Source organism: Magallana gigas, chromosome 5 (assembly GCF_963853765.1).
Source record: "Magallana gigas chromosome 5, xbMagGiga1.1, whole genome shotgun sequence".
Lineage (NCBI taxonomy): Eukaryota > Metazoa > Mollusca > Bivalvia > Ostreida > Ostreidae > Magallana > Magallana gigas.
Window position 1 is genome coordinate 16,086,677 of NC_088857.1, and position 22,293 is coordinate 16,108,969.

General features: G+C 34.2%; 3 protein-coding genes across 17 annotated transcripts in view; all 3 read right to left on the reverse strand.

Annotated features, from left to right (window-relative positions):
• Positions 1-709: 709 nt before the first annotated feature.
• LOC117680391 (microtubule-associated protein 2) overlaps positions 710-22,293 on the reverse strand; it is a 30,901-nt gene continuing 9,317 nt past the window's right edge. The window contains exons 3-12 of one of the 15 annotated variants that reach the window (XM_066084335.1): positions 21,267-21,444; positions 20,528-20,634; positions 20,170-20,268; positions 19,882-19,896; positions 19,695-19,784; positions 18,050-18,139; positions 16,865-16,954; positions 16,266-16,355; positions 2,640-2,680; positions 710-1,214 (exon numbers count right to left, since the gene is read on the reverse strand). In XM_066084335.1, the coding sequence (XP_065940407.1) occupies position 1,214; positions 2,640-2,680; positions 16,266-16,355; positions 16,865-16,954; positions 18,050-18,139; positions 19,695-19,784; positions 19,882-19,896; positions 20,170-20,268; positions 20,528-20,634; positions 21,267-21,444 (801 nt within the window). In that variant the 3' untranslated portion in view covers positions 710-1,213. Of the gene's footprint in view, positions 1,215-2,639; positions 2,681-16,265; positions 16,356-16,864; positions 16,955-18,049; positions 18,140-19,694; positions 19,785-19,881; positions 19,897-20,169; positions 20,269-20,527; positions 20,635-21,266; positions 21,445-22,293 lie in introns of those variants that run through there. The other 14 variants (XM_066084338.1, XM_066084339.1, XM_034473154.2 and 11 more) reach the window with 14 other exon arrangements.
• On the reverse strand, positions 2,640-8,249 carry LOC136269469 (uncharacterized). Its single transcript, XM_066084343.1, has 2 exons — positions 4,305-8,249; positions 2,640-3,230 (listed from the first exon to the last, which is right to left on the reverse strand). Exons 1-2 carry the CDS (start codon positions 5,599-5,601, stop codon positions 3,181-3,183), a joined length of 1,347 nt encoding a protein of 448 aa, XP_065940415.1. The 5' UTR covers positions 5,602-8,249; the 3' UTR covers positions 2,640-3,180.
• On the reverse strand, positions 10,920-14,951 carry LOC136275398 (microtubule-associated protein 2-like). The gene has a single exon (XM_066084344.1). It carries the CDS (start codon positions 12,265-12,267, stop codon positions 11,029-11,031), a length of 1,239 nt encoding a protein of 412 aa, XP_065940416.1. The 5' UTR covers positions 12,268-14,951; the 3' UTR covers positions 10,920-11,028.

Sequence of the window (22,293 nt, forward strand, 5' to 3'; positions counted from 1 at the left end):
AAATTCTACAAATTTGAGAATGAAGGTTTTTTTGTCATTGTTATAAGTTAAGGGATATATATAAATTAAGTGCAATGAATACAAATGATGACTTTAAAAGACAGTTAATATTTGGAGTTGTCCCCCTTTTCTTGTAGAAAGTAATACTTTAAAACGAAAACACAACCATTTTCACTAACATAAATTGTTCTGTTCATCAGCTATGAATAGAAAGTGCTAACAAAAAATGCAAGACAGAACTGCGGACAGAAAGCTCTCTGTTTAAGACTTTATTATACAGAAGCATTTTGGAAGTTGTGAAAACTTTTGTCATCAATCTGAAATAAGCCCCTTCAGAACAAGAATCTTGTTTCCATTATACAGAATCTAAAACCTGCTAACCTCTGTTATTCCTAATGACAAATAAAAATCTGATTAAAAACAAAAAATGGAAATGTGTAACAGATGCTTGGAACAAAACACAAACTTAACAATAAAGGGTAAAAAAAGGAAACATTTCACAGATGTAGTAAAAAACATGGTGTTTAGTCAAACTGTGAAAAATATCCATCTTTCAGTTGTGTTGAGGATTGAATTTTTTTTTGTGCAGAGAGAGAGAAAAAAAATGTGATATTGTCGAAATGTACAAAATGACAACATATCTGAGAATACAATGCACATCATACATTTATCAATGAGCAATTACAATCATTAATAAATATGGCCTCCCAACATTTTTTGAGAAAATTTAACTTATTTCGGTTTTTTTTTTAACACAAAGTATTTTTGAAAATATACTGTAATATACAATACATATGTTTTTCTGATCCTGTTTTCTTTTATCTACATTCCAAATATTGATATTTCTAAAAAGTATACTATACACTGCGAAATACAAAAAAAAATTACCAAAAGAAGATTGCCTCCCTTTATCCGTTAAGCATCAAATCTTGAAGCACAACATTAGAGCAATTACGAAAAAGCTTGCCGACACTGCCATATTAACAAGGGTCACATGAATCTCCCAAATGTTTTTTCTCTGCTCCAAAAGAATACGTGGGAATAATTGAGAGTCAACCTAAACATTGAATTTGTAGATGAGAAAGACAAAGGAATAGTGATTAGTTAACGCTATCTTGTGAGTTCACGCTTTCCGTTTGGGCTTTTGGAGTTGCGGTCCCTGAATCCGTCCGAGACTTGGCGCTTTCCTTGAAGTTTAGTTTTTGTGTTTCTATCTGTAAATATAAAAACCCCAAACAAATCAGCAAAGTTAGCATTAATAGATACACGAGTTTTACAACATGCAAGAATTTTACCATGAAGAAGCAAAGAAGACATTCTTAAATTTTTCAAATTGTCTTTCTATTCTGAAAACTGTCACTTTTTAATCCTCTAATGTTGAAATTTAAAAGCCACTTTTGTAGGGGTATTTGCATTTCCCATGTCAATGGGATGTTGACAAAAGTACAGACTTAACTCACAAATATGAATAAGAAAAGTCTGCTTTATTTTTATACCTGAAAGGGGTGAATTCTATTTTACCCCATATTAAGATGTCTTAACCAACATGCTGTTATATCAACATACGCTTTCATGATTAACATTTGATGTTTGCATAGAAATGTTTCAAGAGCTAGCTAAATAATTTTTCAAGCCAACTGTAAAAAACAGCCATTGCAATGTTTGAGCCCGACATTGTGTCATGCATTCCACAAAATGTCTTATTACTGAATCCACTTAAAGCACATACACTGGAACATCTTGCTTCAAATAAAGCTAAAAAAGGAGACCAATAGCAGCTCCATGTGTAATCCTGCTACCAGGAGTCAATATTTACCTGGCAAGCCCCAAAAGATAAAGTTAATATTTATCCTTTCAGGGCATGTTCTATTGCAAATGGTGATCTATTCTAGGATATGATAGATAATTCTTTTTGCGTCACAAGAGTGACAAGACTGTCTTATGAGTTACCCCCTCGACTTTGATTAACCCTATATTACGGTTCGTACATAAGACCTTACAGGTAATGAAAATTTTTTTCAAGGAGATAGTTACCCACTCTTTGATAATCTTATTTAAAACATAAAGAATCTCCCCTTTACCTTTTGTAGGGAGTGTGGGTTTTCCCCTTTAATTCTAGAGAGTAGTTAGTGGTATATATGGTTAAGTGAAATACATGTATAAGAAAGTACAGATTATTAAACGTTTAGCATTATTAAAAGTATGAAACGATTGGTTTTTATTTGATTAATCCCTAGCTAGGATAAGTGATTTAACTTTATCCTATCCAACCCCTTCTTTAAGGTTATTAAAACCCCCTTGGCCACTTAAACACCAAATTCAAATTCTTTCCCATAATAAGGCTTGTGTGTAAAAGCAAGAACTATTCAGCAGATTTTTGAGATGAGACAAAAGCATGAAATATTTGAACAAGGTTTATCATACATTCCATATCCAAGACATATGCGCAAAATGTGCCTGCCCAATAAAATCAGACCTAATATGGATATACACAACTATTTTGATAAGTACTACTATGCTTTTATCAGTGATTTAAAAAAAATAATACTTTTGATTGATTGAAGTTACCAAGGCAGAGATATGAAAAAAGCCACAAGTGATGACACAGCATAGCAAGGGGAGATAAATACTATACAAACCACTGTTTATCTGGAATGGGAATATCCTTTGCCATCTGACCCTGAATAAGAATGGTGGTTGTCAACAAAATGTTTGAGCAAATGCAAATTTTTATGTGGTATACAAGAGATCCCAATACCTTGATGAAAATACGTTTCACAGCCTGCTCAAGAAATTTAATGAAAACAGCTTGCCAAATGGCAATGATAAAATCTTGATTTCTCTTTTTAACCCAAGTCAATATGTTTACTCCAAAACATATCTACACAAAGGGCAAATCTTGAGCAAGCTTTCCTGAATTTTCATAGGAAGGAGGCACTTCTACCCAGACTCAAACAGAGAATGAGAAAAAGGTCTATACACAGTGAAAGAAAAGTCTGATTGTGCAACCAGGTATATTCTGCTTATAGGCATGATTGCCAAAACAAATAGCATACAGATCTACAACAAATACATGTTTTGAAATTAGCAAAACTAAGGGAGAGTACTCTATTCAACTCAGCAGCTACTCTGAAAAGGAACATGAAAGTTGTCGTAACTAAGCACTTACAACACTTCCCATCATCCTTTACTGTTGGACGATGATCGACTGTTTAATCGACTTTTTCTGCCTATATCATGAGAACATTTGTAAAAATATGTTAGTGTTAAACAACTGAAGGCATAGAAACACCATTAAGCTTGAAAATGCTTATCGGTCGTATTAGTAAACTTTAGTATTCAAAATCTTAATCAAATAATCACAGGACGTCATGCATTGAAATCTGTCTCGACAATCAAATGGTTATTATATTTTTCAAAAACTGCTCAGAAATATCATATTTCAGAGTATCTGAGTTGTATTATCTTAATCTGCAAGAACCAATTGTCTCCCTACGGCAAGTACATGTAATCAAAACCTTGGACGCCATCGAGTGCAATCAATGTCAAACCACACAACTAATACTGTTGCTGTTTGCAGACCATGGAAATTCAGAAAGCATTTTCGAAACAAAAATTAACATATTATTTTAGTTGGAGAAAACATCTCATAAAAAAACTTAATTTGTTGTTAAAATGTCATGGTATTTGCATAGACAAAGCGGGCAGTTTAAAGCATTTAAATTTGGACAAGAGATTTTATTGCTGAACTGCTCTTCATGTTGAAATAACTATAATTGGTACTCAGGTTTTCTTGATTCAATGTTTTGGTTACCACAGCAGACACTCCCTCCCTTCCCCGCAAGATAAAAAAAATAGTTACTTTTTAAATTTAAAATTCCCCAACCCAACTTAAAATCAAAGTTAAACAAATAAGGGAGTAAAGAATTCTATCTATAAATTGAAACCCCTATAATTACAGTATAATCTTCCAAATTACACCATCAATAGATTTATCTGTTCTAAACACTCCTGCAACTTGTAATGGGATGAAACAAAATGAAATTGACACAAATAATTGTAATCTTTTTTGAGATCATGCTTTTAGTTGTGTTAAGAAAATGCAACCTGAATTTCATTAGAAACAAAAATTGGACAGCGAAAGCCTCACAACATGCAATACAACACCATGCAGGTCATTATATTGTGGACTTACGACTCCTCAACTCAAGCAACAGTATGAATTGAGCTAGAATGACTGAATCGGCGCCGTCTGGTTGTTACATTGCTCCTACTGCGGGGAGAAGATCGGGAACTGCATGTACCTGGATGTGGAAGATCATTCAGCGATCCGATCGGATACGGCATGATTTTGATTGGCACTTTGATGTCCCCTCCTCCCGGCTTGTAATGGACGTTGTCCAGGGAGTGGACTTTTGCATCACTCTGATAGTGCCTGGGGTCGTTGACAATGGAGACATTTCCTCCTGTTGGTTGATAGTGAGCATTATCCAGGGATCCAACTTTTGGCGTTGCCTGCCAGCGTGGAGTTTCGTTGATTATACTGACTTCTCCACCTCCCGGTCTATATGTTTTGTTATCTAGAGACCCGACCCTTGGCGAAGCATTCCACTTGAGTCTTTCTTCATGTATCTGCACCTCTCCTCCACCGGGCCGGTAATGAGCATTATCTAAGGATCCTACCCTAGGGGAAGCATTCCACTGGGTCCTCTGACTAACAATTGTCTTATTTCCTCCCCCAGGTTGATAGGTGATATTGTCCAAAGAACTCACTTTAGGGTGTGCATCCCAGACAGGCTTTTCATTCACTATTGACACATTTCCTTGTTTTGGCTGGTAGTGAGCATTATCTAGTGATCCAACTTTTGGCTCTGCCTTCCATCTTGGTCTCTCATCCACAATCTTCACTTCTCCTCCCCTGGGTGAGTACGTAACATTATCCATGGATCTCACTTTTGGTGCAGCTTTCCAATGAAGCTTTTCCTCAGGTATTTGCACTTGTCCACCACCTGGTGTATAATGCTTGTTATCTAAAGACCCGACTTTTGGAGCAGCTTTCCAGTGGAGAGGTTCGCTTGCAATCTGGACGTTTCCTCCTCCCGCTCGGTATGTCACATTGTCTAGAGACTTTACTTTGGCAGTAGTCTCCCAGCGCGGAGTTTCGTCCACAATTCTCACATCACCACCCCCTGGTTTATGATGAACATTGTCCAAAGAACCAACCTTTGGGGCTCCCTGAAATTTTTTGTTCACGATATGAACGTATGCACCTTCTTCTGTGGTTTTGGGATCCTCCCATCGATTCAAATCATTCACTCTCTTACGGTATATACTGGGGAATTTTATATACTCAATCCCGTCGTAGCTTCGAGGTCTCTTCTTACTCCTATTGGCGTGATTTTCGTCACGCGAGCCAACTTTTGGTTCAGCTGACCACTGTAATTTGCTTTGGGGAATTTCAACATTACCTCCCCCCGGCTTGTGGTGGGTGTTCTCAAGAGATCTTACTTTTGGTTGAGCTTTCCATCCTAGATCAATGGCAGGTAGCGGGGGGAATATGTCCCCTGATTGTGTCTGGAAGGTCCTGTGTTTAGTCATCATAATTATGCTTCCATACCGTAATTATCCAACAGTTAGGAAAAGGTCTTAAAGTCTGAACACAAATCTCTTATTGATTGGAATCCATTCATGCCACAAGGACTGACATTATATAAGCCCAAGTATGAAGTCGATTCAATAAAACTTTTGAATGAAGTCAGTCTCACTTTAATATTTAGTCCTTAAGATATTATTTTTGCAAAGTAAAACAAAACAGACTTGCAAGCCCTGTCTCTAGGTATCTTTTACACGTGGTAACCAAGGGGGTCTATAGAGAAATCGAGTACTCAAACACTCATTCACCGCTTCGTTCCAATGAAAGTTAACCACAGTCTGCTTGCTTTCAATACACAACAGATAGATCACCCTGATTCGGGATTACGTCACAAAGTTTTATGAGGCTCAGAATTAATATTCCAATCACTGATATATTTTAACTGTATTTTCTCCCTTTGTTCAATCAATACTATCCTACCCAATAGTCAGAGCCATTCAGGTCGCAATACACAAATATTTAAATCAAGCGAGGCCTGTAAACCTCTTAATGCCTCCGATAAGTTTGTCAAATATTGAAATAGCTTCAAATCCAATTCTTTTGTACATGTGGTTTCATATCCATAGGACACAGCAAAGACTCCATTAAGATATTAATATCTTAACCATATTCCTTTTTCACGTAACTGTTAAAGTATACCTTAAGCAATGTAATTAGATGTCAATTAGACTTTCCGTAAAGTTCCCGATACCTCAATCTCCACATGAAGCACCGAAAAATACTTTGTTACCACCCTATTTGCAAAATCAGAATAAAGATAGGTGATTTAAAATTCTCTATGCCTTCAAACAAATTGATCTGATCACATCTATACATTTAAAAAAAAGATGGTCTAGGGCACCTGTTTAAATAGTCTAGAGGAAAGTGTATACCCATTTAAAGTCTTCCAGAGACTACCAAGCTTAGTTTTATCACCAAAAAATAAATTTTAAATACCATGTAGAATCCCTTTCAAAAAATAAAATGAAAATTGTCGGGTGAAAAAGTACAATACAATTTGTAGAGTGCTAATAAAATGCAACCAAAAATAAAAACACGCGGTCGAGATGTTTAAACTGCCTAAGATTTTTTTATAAATATAGATCTGGCTAGAACACTCGAATTATCGTTCCATCATTTTCAGGTCTATTTATTGATTCCACAGAGCTTTACTTTAGAGACAAGTACTCTATAATTTTGAAACTGGTAGCCGTAAAAAGACTTCTGGATTATGTCATTTATCCCTACACAAAACCAAAACTTTCACAGGTAAAAATAAAGTTGCATTTTAAAGACAGCTACCTGAGTCGTCAGTTTTTGTGTCAATTCTTTCGCTCAGTTTAGAAATTATGTTAAACAATAAGACCAACGTAATTTCTATTTGCGGAGCCTGCAGCGAAAGCTCTGGATCCAACAGAGAAATCCATACTGCAATATACTTTTAATTTAGAAAAATAAACTGAAAAACTGATAGAGCTATTTACTCAGTAATCCCTGAAAAGCCTTGAATTTGCAGAGTATGGCCTTTTCCCCCAAAGGATAATTACCAGGTAACTTTGCTTTGACTCAACTATAAAATGAAGAGGCAAAGGTGTATAAAATTACTACCAGGTATTATTAAATCAATTGGCAACAAAGAAGTGAGTATTACAATGTAAATGTTTTCCTTAGATTTTCAACTAGTACAGCAATGTCTTACAAAAAAATCAATTTAATGAAAAGGAAAAATTTAAGGCAAAGCAAATGTCACACCCAAAGACTATGCAGCAAACTGACTAAAAAATCAATATGGTTGCAGCCTAAATGATATAAAGACTGAAATGAAATGCATAAGAAGCTGTTCTTATAAAAAAGATTGCTAGAAACCTTTCCAAATCCATTAATGGTTCACTGGACTGATGTGTATTGGACGATAGCTTTAATAGCTCACAAGCCAAGGAAACTCCCATTCTTTACACATTATTTCTTTTGAATTGGATAGGGGAGGCTTTTATTTAGTAGTTTTCCAAGGCAGTCATTTAATTCTTAAAACCAACATTCGGTTAACTTTCATATCTTATCCGCGTGTGCCAAGCAAAGACTTTGTTAAGAAGCTGTGTATTCTTCGATACCACTAACAAACACTACTAAATACTGGGTAGTAGGGTTTGCCCTTCAGGAACTACCGAATCTTTACAAATGGAAACCACTGTTTGCGTAGGACAGAATGATTATGCACTATTTAAAGACAATAAATTATATACCCTTTGGCAAACTTTCGCTATCAATATGAAAATATACTGTCAGACAATATGACATAACTTTTTTTTTACAGTCCCGTATCAATTTTAAACCAAGCAGCAAGCTGTGGTGTTGAATTTAGTAACTATGGAGTTGCTTAGAAACTAATTACGTTTTGAAAAAAAATCTATCAAAAGGACATGCCATCATTTAGCATATTTAACAAATAAATAATTAATCTAATAAGCAACCCTGCCAAAGTCTTGGGTGCCTTTTTGAACAAAAGATTAATTAGGCAACGGAACAAAATAGCCGAAACCCGAGATGCCATATTGTTTCTATCGTTTAAGGCATAAGGTTGATATATAGTGGATATAATGCAATGTTTGAACTGGATTAGTCAGAGAATTTAATATACATCTGATGCATCAAATTTTCCGAAGTCTTTCTTTACTTTTTACCCATCGTTTAAGGCATGAGGTTGATATATAGTAGATATTAAGCAAGGATTGAACTGGATTAGTCATAGAATTTAAAATACATCTGATGCATCAAATTTTCCGAAGTCTTTCTTTACTTTTTACCCAAAGTACGAGTTTTTACTCATTCTAAAATCATGACTGAACATGCCAATCAATTTCTCCAGATCTTTTATAGGGCCATCATGTTTTCTTACCTGATATTTTACTCAGTTCTTTCATATAGTTAAGAATGATCTAGCAAATGGTTGCAGCGCATTGACAACTGCTCAAATCTTGTGTATAATATTTATGTATTACAAAAGATGTATGACTGCAAAATGACTTCATAATCCTGTCAATTGCATAAAAAAACAAAGTATTCAAGGACTTCATGATATTTTTATATAAATGTTAAATAATTCAACAATTTTCCTTTGATGAACTAATCCCAGCTAAATCAAGATATACATGTATTTTGTGCAGATTGAATATTTAAGGACATAAAAGGTTTTACAGTTTAATATATAAATGAGATAATGATACAAAGAAGTTCACTTCGATGAACATTTCTTCCAAACGAAGACCCAAGATATACATGCATTTTAAGGACCTTGAATATCTAATAAGAGGAAGGTTTTATGAATACATGGAGTACATAAAACATGTTGCCAAAGCAAACAGCATCTAGCACTCTCCACCAATTTACTGTTCAGGCTGTATGTTTTACCCCCATTACCTACCAAATTGTTTGTCAATGTTAGCTTTGGGCTCATACATTTAATTTTTCAATCTGTTCATTTTTGTTGATGGCATTTATATAATAGCTGAATAAACTGAGATGAAAAATAAGGAAAATATTAGGAAAGGTTTAAAGAATACGCTTTTCTATAGAAAAAAATGTCATATGCGGTGAACATGAGATTTTGATTGTTGGGATACATTTAATTAGAAGAAATAATTCCGCTTAAGCTGTAACAAATGGTAAATTTTTTAAAGCTAGTGCATGCATACCAACAAAGATTAATGAAAGAATTTAATGGTTCATGAAGAGTTTTTTATTTTTTTTAACACAAACAAGAACAGTTACCGAAAGGATTTCTGAATTAACAAAGGCCAACCATTTCAAAACGTGTCAACCCCGTATATCACATTTCATTAAAAAGACAATCGTCTGTGTTTTATTTAGAAATTCTTTTTGAAAAGTAACCAAGCTTATGAATTCCATTAGCAGATAAGTACATCACAGAATAATATGGAAACACATTCACTCCTTATCTTTACTGGAACTAAAGTTATTATTTCCCTTTTTTGCGATATCTGATCAAAATTCATTTTTAGTCTTTTGTTTTAAACGCGGGTCTTTCTGTACAAACTATGGTACCATTGAGCATTTAAAATTCTATATCGCTGGATCATGGATCCTTCAGCACTCATGCTATCAAGTGATCTCTAGCCTTCTCATATAACCATGTTTCTAATACACATACCAGTGGTAATATTTTAGTATAAACATCAGAAGTAAAAGCAAACATGAATAATTTTTTTTTCATTCAATGTGTGTTTAATGAATTACTAAATTGACAATTTTGAATTCAAGGTCATTTTGTGGGGGAGAAGAAAACATGCAGATTTCTAACAAAATTCTGTATCAAATTATACATGTATATTGATTTAAAACTTATTGTTTACACAAATGCTTCCATTTTGGGTTTGCATTAGAATGCCTAGACAATGGATCTTCAGTAATTAATCCAACAGACTTCTAATCAATTTTGGGCATTGTATAAATAGCTCAACATATTTTCTGTTGATCATCATCAGCATCAATACTCCATTAAATATATATATAGCAACACAGTATACACGTACGTACTAAATAAGCTTTTAACATGTTTATTGAAATTAAAAGAAGATAGAGGTTTTGGACACTACTGTAGATTCCTAATTAAACGCGAGGAATTAATATCCGCGTAAAATCGTGAGAAGCACCCTTCGCCGATTTAAAAATCTCGCCATTATTTTTTGAGAGTTAGCTTATAAGAAATAAGGAAAAAATTTCCGAGTTTGCGATTTTATACTCTCGCAATTTGATACAAAGCAGCGGGATTGCGGACAAAGTATTTGCGTAATATAAAGAATTTACAGTAATCAATTCTATATGACTCCATATTTTTCTGACGACAGCCCAACATGAATTCAGAATATAAAAAAAAGACTTTGAACACCGCAAATTCAGATCACAATTCTAATTTCCTTTATAACTGAAATACATATCTAGGAACTAATTGTTACATTAAAAAAATCAATTTTTTTCATTCATTTGTTAACGTAACTAAAAGCTGTAATATGGATCGGTATAAAAATGACATTTAAAAGAAGTGATGAATGAACTAACAATTGAATCTATCAAAAGAATATAGATTTGGTATCAAATGGGTCATAATCACTGTTCATTTCATATGATTATTAAAGATTTAAATATTCACGCAGTCAACACTATGCTAATAACACATTGAAATCAGGGAGATTTTTTCCTTCAGAGAAAAGAAAAATCATCTCAATACTGATCAAACTCTAAACAGTGTAAAAGACATGGTTCAAAAGAAGAATTTTTTAACATTATCATGATACTTAGAATATCATTTCTGCAAAATAATGGCTAGGGCAAGCTAATTGGCTCTTGGCAAAAGTCATAAAAAAAGTCCCTACAACTCATCAACGGTTCATCAGTTCTCGAATTCTAGCCTCTATTTCAGCATCCTCATCGTACTCGGGATCGTAAGGATCATCGTATCTGTGCTTGGTTTTCCACAAGGCACTAATCTTGGACTCCTTTTTCCAATTCAGTTTTGTATTGAATATCTGTGGGTTGTTTGCTCTTGGTGTATGCTCAGCATTTTCCAGAGAACCGATTTTAGCTTTTGCTCTCTGCTTAAAATCATCACTGAAATGTGGCACTTTGAAGCTCGATTTTTGAGGTGAATGGCTAATATTGTCAAGTGATCCAACCTTGGGCTTTGATTTCCATTTCGGCTTCAGGTCAATTATCTGCACATCACCTCCTCCAGGGCTATGGAAAACCCTCTCTAGAGATCCAATTTTGGATTCAGCTTTAAAGTCGTGTGGAAAATGAGGGATCTCCACATCTCCACCTCTTGGCTTATAGTGGATGTTGTCAAGAGAGCCTATCTTTGATTTTGCTGTATTCTTAATAGACTTTGGTGAGGAATGTGTTGATCCTGGAGTGAAATGAGCATTTCCAAAGGCCCCAATGTCTCCACTTCCTCCATATCTTGATTTCAGGGGTGGAAGCTTTAGACTGTGGGTCTCAAATTCACTGATATCTGATCCGTTTCCCATATCTGATGCAGGGTGACTTCTTGACTTTCTCTTCTTGTAATCCACGTTATCCAGCGATCCAACCTTGGGTTCCACCTCCCAGTGGACATGAAAATGAGGCACTTTTTTATTTGAGGGTCTGGGTGTATACTCTGCATTGTCTAATGACCCTACTTTTGAAGTTACAGTCTCTAAGTGATTGTTAATGGGAGGAAGGTGAGGGTAGTAATAATTTCTATCAAATGACCTCTCCATAACTTTCCCCTTTGAAGACCATTTCCAGGGTGGCTTGACATATTTATATTTGGTTTCTCGATTTATCCGGTCCTCTTTCTCTTCCAGTGTTTTTAAATCATTGAATTTTTCTCCGGAAAAATATGTGTGTACAGGCCTTTGTTCCACAACAACGTAGCGGCCATCTTTTCTTTTGTGAACGGACACCACTGGAAACTGTTCCTTGATTTTAGAACGATTCGGTACATAGACAACAGTTTTAATTGGTGGTTCCTCATCTTCGATTTCATCACCTATCACATTGTGTTTCAAAGCACTTGGAAGACCAGGATAAGGATGTTTAGTTCGCCGTTCAGTTCTCGGAGAGGGTGTAGTAGCCATGCTTTATGCTGGGTATTCAATCAACATATACCATATTAAGGTTCCAAAAAATTCATGACAAAATTTTTTTTATTACATCCGATTGAATGGACTTCCAGTTGTACACTCCTCGAGGGAAAAAAATCAAAATGTCACTTGGCCTTTTGATTTCTCTGAAGACTGGGTGCTTATCACTCACTTATGATACACATTTTCTTATCGAAAAGCCATAAAGCCTTCAAACTGCTACAAAAGCACAGCTTCAGACACATTTTAAATTTCACTTATTGATTTTTCTTCCTCTTATTCTGATAGGCTAAAAAATCGACTTGACTTTTCAAACCAGATATTGGTACTAGCTATAGGTCTTCGATTGGTATAAATAAGTGTAATACTTTATAACCCCACAATTACTATTACAATACTTTCCTGTGTATTTAAACCATTGGAAATCATTAACCTTTGAAGTTATTCTCCAATAAGCATTAGATAAATTTCTTTAAATATAAGCAACAAACTATACCATTAATAAATTTGCATGTTCGCATTGTCCACTTCCAGAACATTAAAACCATTAACATAACACTGGAATTACACAGAACACATCAATATTAGACCTAAATGGAAGAAGCCGTAGAACTAGTTTTTCTATTGACCCAAATAATTAATACACTTATAATTCTGACCCATAAATTGTTAATACTTTTAACCTAATTCCAGATCAATTAAACACATCTGATTAATATCTTTTGTTAATTCTTATTTGCATATAAAATGGATAACATAATTCTTAACAAAGTGTAAAAAGCTTTCAAGAACTGCTAACACCAACTATCATAAGACTTGAATAAAACTCAGAAGACAGCGCAATGAAAATTACGATGCACTTGTCTCTCAGAACAGTCTACAACAACCAACCCTTCAAGAACTTTTGACACCAACTATGGATAAATCTCAAGTTGCAGACAAGACTAAGGTTGATTTCAGAAGACAATGCAGCAATAAATTATTATGCACTTTACTCTCAGCACAGTCTGCAAAGATTCCAAGTTAGGCCAGTTTCCAGAACCTTGAATTCAAACACCCATTGTCTTGAGGGGGTCTTTAACTGATGTCATTTAAAAGCTCTGTGCCAAAGATTGATGAGTCCTCAAGGCCAGTAAAAAGAATTTCCTTGTCATCACAGATCAGCAAAAATCCATTCCTCTTGAGGATCTTCAGGTCACAGTTTATGAATCATTTAGTATTAGATCACATCCTAAGCAGACTACTTGTCCAAAAACTGCAGGATCTGTCAACACTGGTTTCTCATCCTTGCCAACTTCAACTTTTTAATATATCTACAGATTTAATGATGGTTTGATCCAATTTTATTGCAGAGGCATTTAATATAAGGTGGAAATTTCACTCCTTCATAAGTATGCGTTGATCGCCTTTCAATATTTTCTCCCCATTATCGGCAGAAGGAAAGTGGTAATCTTGGACTTATTATTTATTGGGAGTCACCCCCAGCTATCACATATCGAAATGCCTATTTGTTTTCTGTGAATAATGTGCGGCATATACACACACAATGGCAGTCACCCGCGATCTTACATAAATAAAGTTAACAATGTAATCATGGTCACCAGAAAAGTGAAAACAATTCCAAAGAACCCAGCCAATTCTATCAATGTTAGATGGTTCTAATAATAAAACCATTTACGTATATTCTTCTGCCCATTCTAAATGGTTTTTATCTTAAACGTTAGCCTACAGTCACAGATTAAATGTGTATTTGCATTTTATGTTATTCAATTACTTAAAACACCAACTGTTCAAAAGATGGCATACCGGTATTGAATTTCATTGTAGGAAATGATTTCAACTTAATTTTTCCTTTTAAGAAAACTAAGCAGCATGCATATGGCAATTTCTAAAAAGATGGATAAACAACAGAAACAAGGCCCATTTAGTTTCAATGACTTTCACTTTTTAAATTATTACAACATAGAAATAAGATTTGAATTTCTTCTTGCTAGGCCACACTTGCAGGTAACTGCTAATCCCAAGATCCCAGCAGAAGTTCTGAGGGGATCTCCAGATAAGCCACTACTGACACTTCGTCGATATTTCACCCAATAAAAAACCGAACCAAATGCGCTATCATCAGGGACCACCGGTAGACAATGTGTTTATCTACGAATTTGAATCAAACAAGACCGCTTTCTTTTAAATACACATTATAATATCTGCGGTGACATTTGTGTTTGCACAGGTATGTGACCTATGTTTATTAATTGATTAAGCTGCCCCTGCTGCTATAGAACCTGAGAGAACCCATGGGGAGATGAAACACTTGAATACTTAATAAGAGTCCAAATAAAGAATATTCCTACACATCCCAGTTATCTTTCCCACCATAGTTCACTGAACTCACAAACTTTGGGACTAAACATAAATCACTCTCATTTTGGAAGGAACTTTTAAAAAAAAAATATTAGTCATAGCCTTTTAACACTGATAAACATTCTTAAAACACTTAAGTTTTTGTCTCATTTTTTGTTTTAATGTGAGCTTCTTAGTACATACACCATAGTCTCCAAATAAAAGAATATTAAATGATTTTAAAAGTTGTTTAACACAACCGGTGTAGTGCAAAGTAAACTTACTGTGCATTATTCAGATAATCAATTTGATAAGTTTAATGAGGACAAATTTAATTTTACATTTGGACATCTGAAATATTTAAATTTCCAAATGGGTATTTTTAATATTCATTGAAATAAGATAAACTAAAACAGCTATTGTGATAGAAAAAAAAATCATTAATAGATGATTTGTAGATGATTTAAGCTGAGAGAAAAATTCTATGAATAAAATACAATGTTAATAACATGCATCTCCTATACAACTAGAAAATGTTGTCTGAAGATCAATAATAACCAACTTTCTCCCTATAATTGAAATATTGACAATTGATCATTCTACGGGCTTAAAAGACAGGTAAATCAGAAATGCATTTAACTGAGATTTGACATCTTTATCCACATGAAACAAAACCCTCATGAATCTTCCAACAGACATATTAAACCATACAGAAGTTCATGTCTTTATCAACATGAAACAAAACGTTCATCTGTAGGAAGCTGAATTGCTGCCAGAAATAATTAGCAACCATCTAGAGAACAAAAAAGTACAAGGTCAGTACATATTGACTTTCTTATTTTACTTTGGTATTGAAAAGTTTCACCTAAGTGCACAACAGTCACTTCTAAACATAAAGGCTGCGGTCTGCTATTGAATTTTTGACTAAAGAGAGATAACTCAATCAAACTGAAGTATCTTCCCTGTATGACCGTATGTGTCTTAAACATTGATAGAGTTTCCATCTGATAATTCAAGCTTGTACGATCTTGTAAACACTGTTAGTGTTTAGAGGAGAAATGCCTTAAATAACTGTGAAGGCGAGAATATCAAATAAGCAAAAACAGTACATGAAAAACACAAAAATCAGAGAATACAGGTACAAATGGCACAACTTAAAATCTTAATTAATATTCTAAGACTAGCCTTGAACAGGCTCTGTCTAAGAAGAAAATAGATGGTAGGAAAATGGAGGACTATGTGCATTGAAAGAGTAATCTCCCTTCCCTTGGATCTTTCATTACATGTTAGTAATGGCAGTTCTTATGACAGAATAATATCCCATAAACCTTTTGATAAGGTCAGCTGTATAGCACAAGATTAATCATGTAACTTGAAGATAAAATAAGTATAACAATGCATGAAGGCATTGAAAGGTAGAAAAGAGGAGAAATGAAATATTGCAGTATAAGACTGAAGGAGAGTCTTGTTCATGAATCAAATTAGGCCTTATGACATTCCTTATGACAAACTAGTCTTGTTCATAAAAGTTAAGCCTTACAACATTCTCTAAGGTAAACTCTCTCCTTCAATTCTTTATCCTGCAGTATTTGGAGCATCCTACCTTGACGTTGCATTTTGACCTTGACCTTAAGATGTGACCTTTGACCTACCTTTTTATCACCCCCTCCAGGTTTGTGAGCTGTTTTAGATTCTACTCTAGGTTTAGCTTTGTCTTTGAAGTCTAGTTTTTGTGTTTCAATCTGTAATAATTAAGGTGACTTTCAAAATATATCATCAATATATATCAACAAATGAAGTGTTTCATATTGTAAAACTGACTGGGTTTGAGAGCATTACATTATCGTTCCAAATCATAATTCATAAACTATTTACATATATCCACTGGTTGAGCTATTGTGAAAACAAGCCCCAAGCTCACATATTTAATATCTATGTAATCAAGGCGTGCCCTCCCATCTGCATACTGTGGTACGTAACACTTCATTTGTAGACTTCATGCATATCTCTCTCTCCATAAAACGCTTCTTCCAATGAATGGTTCACTGACTATTCATTTACTCAGAGTACCAGTGCCTTTCTAGGCAATAAATTCACAAAAACTGACCGCTTTTCAAGTAAGCAATTCTATATACCTATATAGGCTATATGTGTTATTGTATTGAGTTAGGCAATGACTCTAAGAAAACAGACCGCTTTAGAATAACCAATTGTACATGTACCAGTAACACAGAGTACCCCTGTCACCCACCTTCTTGTTGCCTCCCCCAGGTTTGTGTGAGATGTAATCGGTGGACCCGACCTTTGACTGGGCCTTGAACTCAACTTTGTGACTCTCGATCTAAAACAATAAGAATAGAAATAGTCAGTTATTCATATAACCAAACAACTGAAGTCTCTCTTGTTGACAAAAGGTATAATTATTTTTTTTTATTCTGTGCCTTGTTCATCTGAAATCTATTGAAATATGGTTTTATTAATGGAAACATTTTGAACATAAAACAAAAAGATACCTCAAATATATATTCTGAAAATAAAAATCTGCAGACTGCAGAAAACATACCTGACTTCATGCAATTAAAGTTTCAAATGAAAATGAAAAAATATGAGAAAGTTTTCAGAGACATTTAGGCTTTGATTAATATAGTACACTAATTAGTTACAGAATGTAATGAATTATCTAAAAACAGAACAACATAAAAAGCATTAGAAAGATTCCACACCAAATTCTGTATGTGATCTTGTGTCTTTCCATACCCACCCTTACACTCAAGTTTGATGAAAAGCAATTTTGTGTGCTTTCCTTCTGAATTTTGTTTTAACAGACCAAAAGAAAATTTATGTTTAAGTACTCAGGCAAAGTTGCCACATTACATATAAAATGCATTACTGTTACATGGACAAGTAATTAATCTTTGCCACATAGTAAATTCTAAGATAAAGAAAATGGAATTGTTCCATTTTACAAAGGAAACCAAATACATGTACAGTACATACTGGTTAATAAAGTCACTGCCTGCTACATCGAACATCAGAAATTTGGCTTGAGAATTTTTTCATTTTTTTGGGGGGGGGGGGGTTAATTGCTTGTCTATAAATAAAGAATATAACAAGCTCACATACAGAATCATCTGCATTTACACCACCAGTGGTTAAAGATGTTGAATAACAACCAGACACCATTGATCAGGGTGACACAAATACATGACAGTATAAATATACAGTAATGCTGGTTTTGAACTCAGCTGAAAACAATAACAAGATGATTAAATTCACAGCAGAATAGACAAAAGGATAAATACAAAAACACAACAACAACAAAAACCCAAAACCAGAGAAGACTTGTGTACAAACAAAGTAGTTTGATTTAGAACACACAGAGTGGGTAGTTATAAGATGACACAGACAGACTGACAGACAGACAGACAGTCCGTACATGAATGTTACCACCCCCAGGCTTATGGTCCTTGTTATCTAAGGAGCCCACTTTGGAATGAGCATTCCATGTAACGGATTCATGGACAATCTGAGAAGGCAAGATGCATGGAAATAAAACAAAAGAAGGAAAAATGAAATGAAAATAGTAAATGATACCATTGATGATCTTGCATACAAAATTATTATTCCAACATGTAAGGGGAACTGGCATGCTTTTAGGATGTTGACTACATGTATATTAGATACATTTCTGAATATTACACATATTAGTACTGCTGGTACAATGTAATATAATTGTTTTGTTTAACTCATTCCATTATATGCATGCCAACACCACTGATTTCCTGATCTTATAACAATGTTAATTTTACCATGTTATTACCAGCTTATATCATATCTAAATGTATATTAAGTACTAAACACATTCTAGAGAGACATAATATAGTTCTAATACATTCTTTATTTACAAAATAAATCTCTTAAAGATATCTGATATTTTTCTCTTTTCCGCCTTAGAAATATTATTGTCTCAGTGATTAAAAAAAACAAAACACTATTTTGAATATCTTCTGTTCAATTTTGTCAAAATATACAGGGACTTTATTAAGTGATGGTACAACCCAGTACAATTAACATACAAATCGAGGCTTGCTGTTGTGGAGAGGACTTATATATATATAGTCTGTGCCTACACCCTGTCCAATCTATTCATGTTTTTTCATAATAAAAAAAAACTTAAAAAGGAAAATAACTTCTTGAAAACATGCAAATATATTAACAAATTTTTCAAAGATTTTATTCCTAGCATGAAACTATTAGGTTTCCCAAAGAGGGTCAAGTTTTAATGGTAGTCTTAGTTAATATACATACAATCAAATTTTTAAAAAAGCATATACCATAAAAAATTATATCGTATACAATTTTTAAAATGATCAGAAGAGCAAAACTTCTGTTTAACAAAATGGAATTTGGTATACTTTAACTTATACAAGAAATATTAGGGGGAGAAAAAAAATTGATAAAAAAGAGAGTAAATAATACATATAGCTGTAATGTCATAATTTCACATATTTTTCTTTTCAAGTAAAACAGACTCTCCCAAATTGGGTTATTTTTAGTCATAACATGCAGGCAGAAAACAGCATGTGTTTCCAAGACAATTTCATTAATTACAAATTCACAGACAAAGTTTTGCAAGCTGAGCAGTTTTAGTATGGCCATTCACAGGGCTCCTAGCTAGCTCCACTGTATACTCGTACTTCATCAAAATCCATAATAACACAGAACCTACGGCTTAAGGAGAGGCTTGAAAGCACTAGCATGAAGAGTGGTAACCATTTTATCTCTTGCGGATAACGCTTTATTTGGGCGAGATAATGACTTCCTTACAAATCAGTCTGATTTTATGTTCAAGAGGGACAAACTCAAATGGATGCTTTTATGACGGTAAAATGTCTGTCTACATATTATTGGATGAAAAGTTTCAAAAACAGGAAAGATAGCGATGAATTTATGTCTTGAATTGAGGAACAAATTAAAAAAGAGGATGGATTCCTTAAATAAATAAAATAGCTTGGACAATAAGTGGCACTGTAAATTTGACACGTGTAAAACATGTATAAAATGGGAAAGCGTTAGCATACTTTAATATTACCGCCGCCCGGCGAGTGTTTGGCATTATCCAAAGAGCCAATTTTGGAATTCGTCTTCCATTCCAATTTCTGTGACAATATCTATAGAAAAGAAACAAAAGCAAGCGGTGTGCAAATTAATGAAGCCAAACAAAGGCATCTGGAGTCATGCTTCTCTGAAACCAAAAATTTACTCTACCTTTTTACCACCAGTCTGAAAAATCACCCAAAGTTTTAACATACAAAGACAACTTATTAGTAGAGTGCTTTCAGGGCATGCACATTCAAATTAAGATAAACAAAAAACACTAAACTTCATTATTTTTAGTTGATATTTAAACACTTGGTCATATTTCTCACATAAAAGTCTTGTTTCCTTACGCACCAAAAATACAATACATTAAAACTGAAATCAATAGAGCTGATATTTATGAATTTTTTGGCCAAGAAATAAATTAACAAGCATCATTCCTTGTGAGGGATATACCTTTTTCTCCCCTCCACCTGGCCTGTGGTCCATGTTTGCTGTGGAGCCTACTCTACTTGAGACACTGGAATAGTCTGTCTTCTTTGTGGCAATTCTCACCTATTACAAAATATCCCAAAAAATAATAATTTTCCCCACCATTTTTTGTCAAACTTTCAGATTTCTAGAGATTTCTGGTTTTTTAAAAATGAATTTTACTATTTCTAGCTCTTGCTGACATATCATAAATACATGTACTGAGGACTTTTTGTACCCCTTCTAACCTCCCAATTTTGCAAACCCCTTCTTTTATATCTATTTTGTAACCCTTCTTTCATCATCACTTTGTACCCCTTCTTTCATCCCCAGAGGTGCTCACCTGTCCACCCCCTGGGGTGTAGCTGGTATTCTGTAGAGATCCGATCTTGGAGGTGACGTTCTTGACATTGGGTGCTGGTCCTTTAGGGGTGGTGGGTTTTGGTCGAGCTGTGCGAATAAAATTTAATTCATTAGATTTAACTGATGTTAAATAGATCAAGCTGAACTGTATCTATATAAAGCCTACTAAAAACACTTCATGGGCTTGCACATTAGTTATCACTTTTATACTGAACCACTCTAAAATCAGTCTTCAGAATCATCCCAATGCTGTACATTTTCTATAGTTGCATATTACTGTACAGTAAAACACGGTTATAGCAAACACACTTATAGTGAATTAACGCTTACAGCGAAGTGATTTTTATTCCCTGTGACTTTATTTCAAGTTGAAAACTTGACTGATATAACGAAATACGCTTATAACGAAGAAAAATTGGCCGTCTACTGGGACTTCGTCATAAGCATGTTTTACTGTAATGATTTAATCAATCATGTGAACAAAGAAAAGATCCTTTGTAAATATAGAGCATATGATTAATGAAAAACTTGCTCAAAGAGACTTCAAAAAAGCAGATATAATGATCCATTAATAAAACCAAAAAATAATGATATTACTTTGTATATCTGATATTAATTACAATAATTCAGAACCAATCTTTGAACCAGATGCATCAAAGGTTAGTCAGACCATATTTTCCATGGTATCATAAGTTCTTGACAGTGAGAAGGTGACTTACGAGATTCTTTCCGGGGTGAGGTGCTGGAGCCAGGGGGTGTTTTGCCACCCACATCTACTCTGGGAGAAGCTTTGACCTGAACCTTCTTGTCGAATATTTTGACCTGTCCACCTCCCGGCTTGTAGCTTGTGTTCTTGGAATCAATGCCGTACTTCTTCTTGGAGGAGGCTGATGGAGTCTATAACAAAGAGAGTACTTACACATTTATTTGCCGTCAAATTAAGGCTTGATTGTCAACTAATTCACCATCAGATATACCAAATGTTTTAAAATATGATTTTTTTGGTACAAATTACTACATGTATTTAGTAAAGCAAAAATTCCTATATTTTACCTTTTAAATTTTGGCATTTCTCTATATTTGATAAAGAGCTCTTCTTTTTAAGGAGATCAATTCAGTTTAAAAATGGTCATGACCATTGAGCCCTCTTAAATTGTTATTGCAAAACATGTGGTACATTTATTTGTAATATCTGAATGCAATTGACAAATTTGCGGCTATGTGTATGTGTTCAAATTTTCTATCCTAGAGTTGTCCATTTTTTTTTGAATTTTATACCAGTTATTCCTGGAAGAAACAGTCCTGGTTCAAAAGAAACTGTGTATATTTTATTATGCATCAAACCAGCATCTGCCAAATGAACTATAAAGCCTATGCTACGTATCATTTGGTAAGAGTCATAAGACAATTTGAATAACAACACAATACATACAGTGTATACTTTATGATTGAGTGACTTTCTGTACCTTTCTGTCACAATTAAAGGTGTAGACCTTTAGTTACCTATTATTTACCCAGAGAAAGGTAACCCAGGTGTAAGTGGTAGATACAGAAGTCAAGAGATCTCCACAGGCATCAAAGAGGTCATAAAACTCAAGATGTTTCTGGTCATAAAATGTCAAAAGATACCTAATGGATCAAAATCAAAAGCCATTGACAATAAATACAACAGCAGGCACTCTATACATTTTCATAGAGTACATCCTGGTGCAGTGGTACCCGTAGTGACACATTCATTAAAAATAC

Coding starts and splice junctions, on each gene's coding strand:
- LOC136275398 (XM_066084344.1), bottom strand. CDS start 12,267: ATGGCTACTACACCCTCTCCGAGAACTGAACGGCGAACTAAACATCCT.
- LOC136269469 (XM_066084343.1), bottom strand. CDS start 5,601: ATGATGACTAAACACAGGACCTTCCAGACACAATCAGGGGACATATTC. Junction 3,231..4,304: donor GAATGATCTTCCACATCCAG/GTACATGCAGTT, acceptor CTCATGATATAG/GCAGAAAAAGTCGATTAAAC.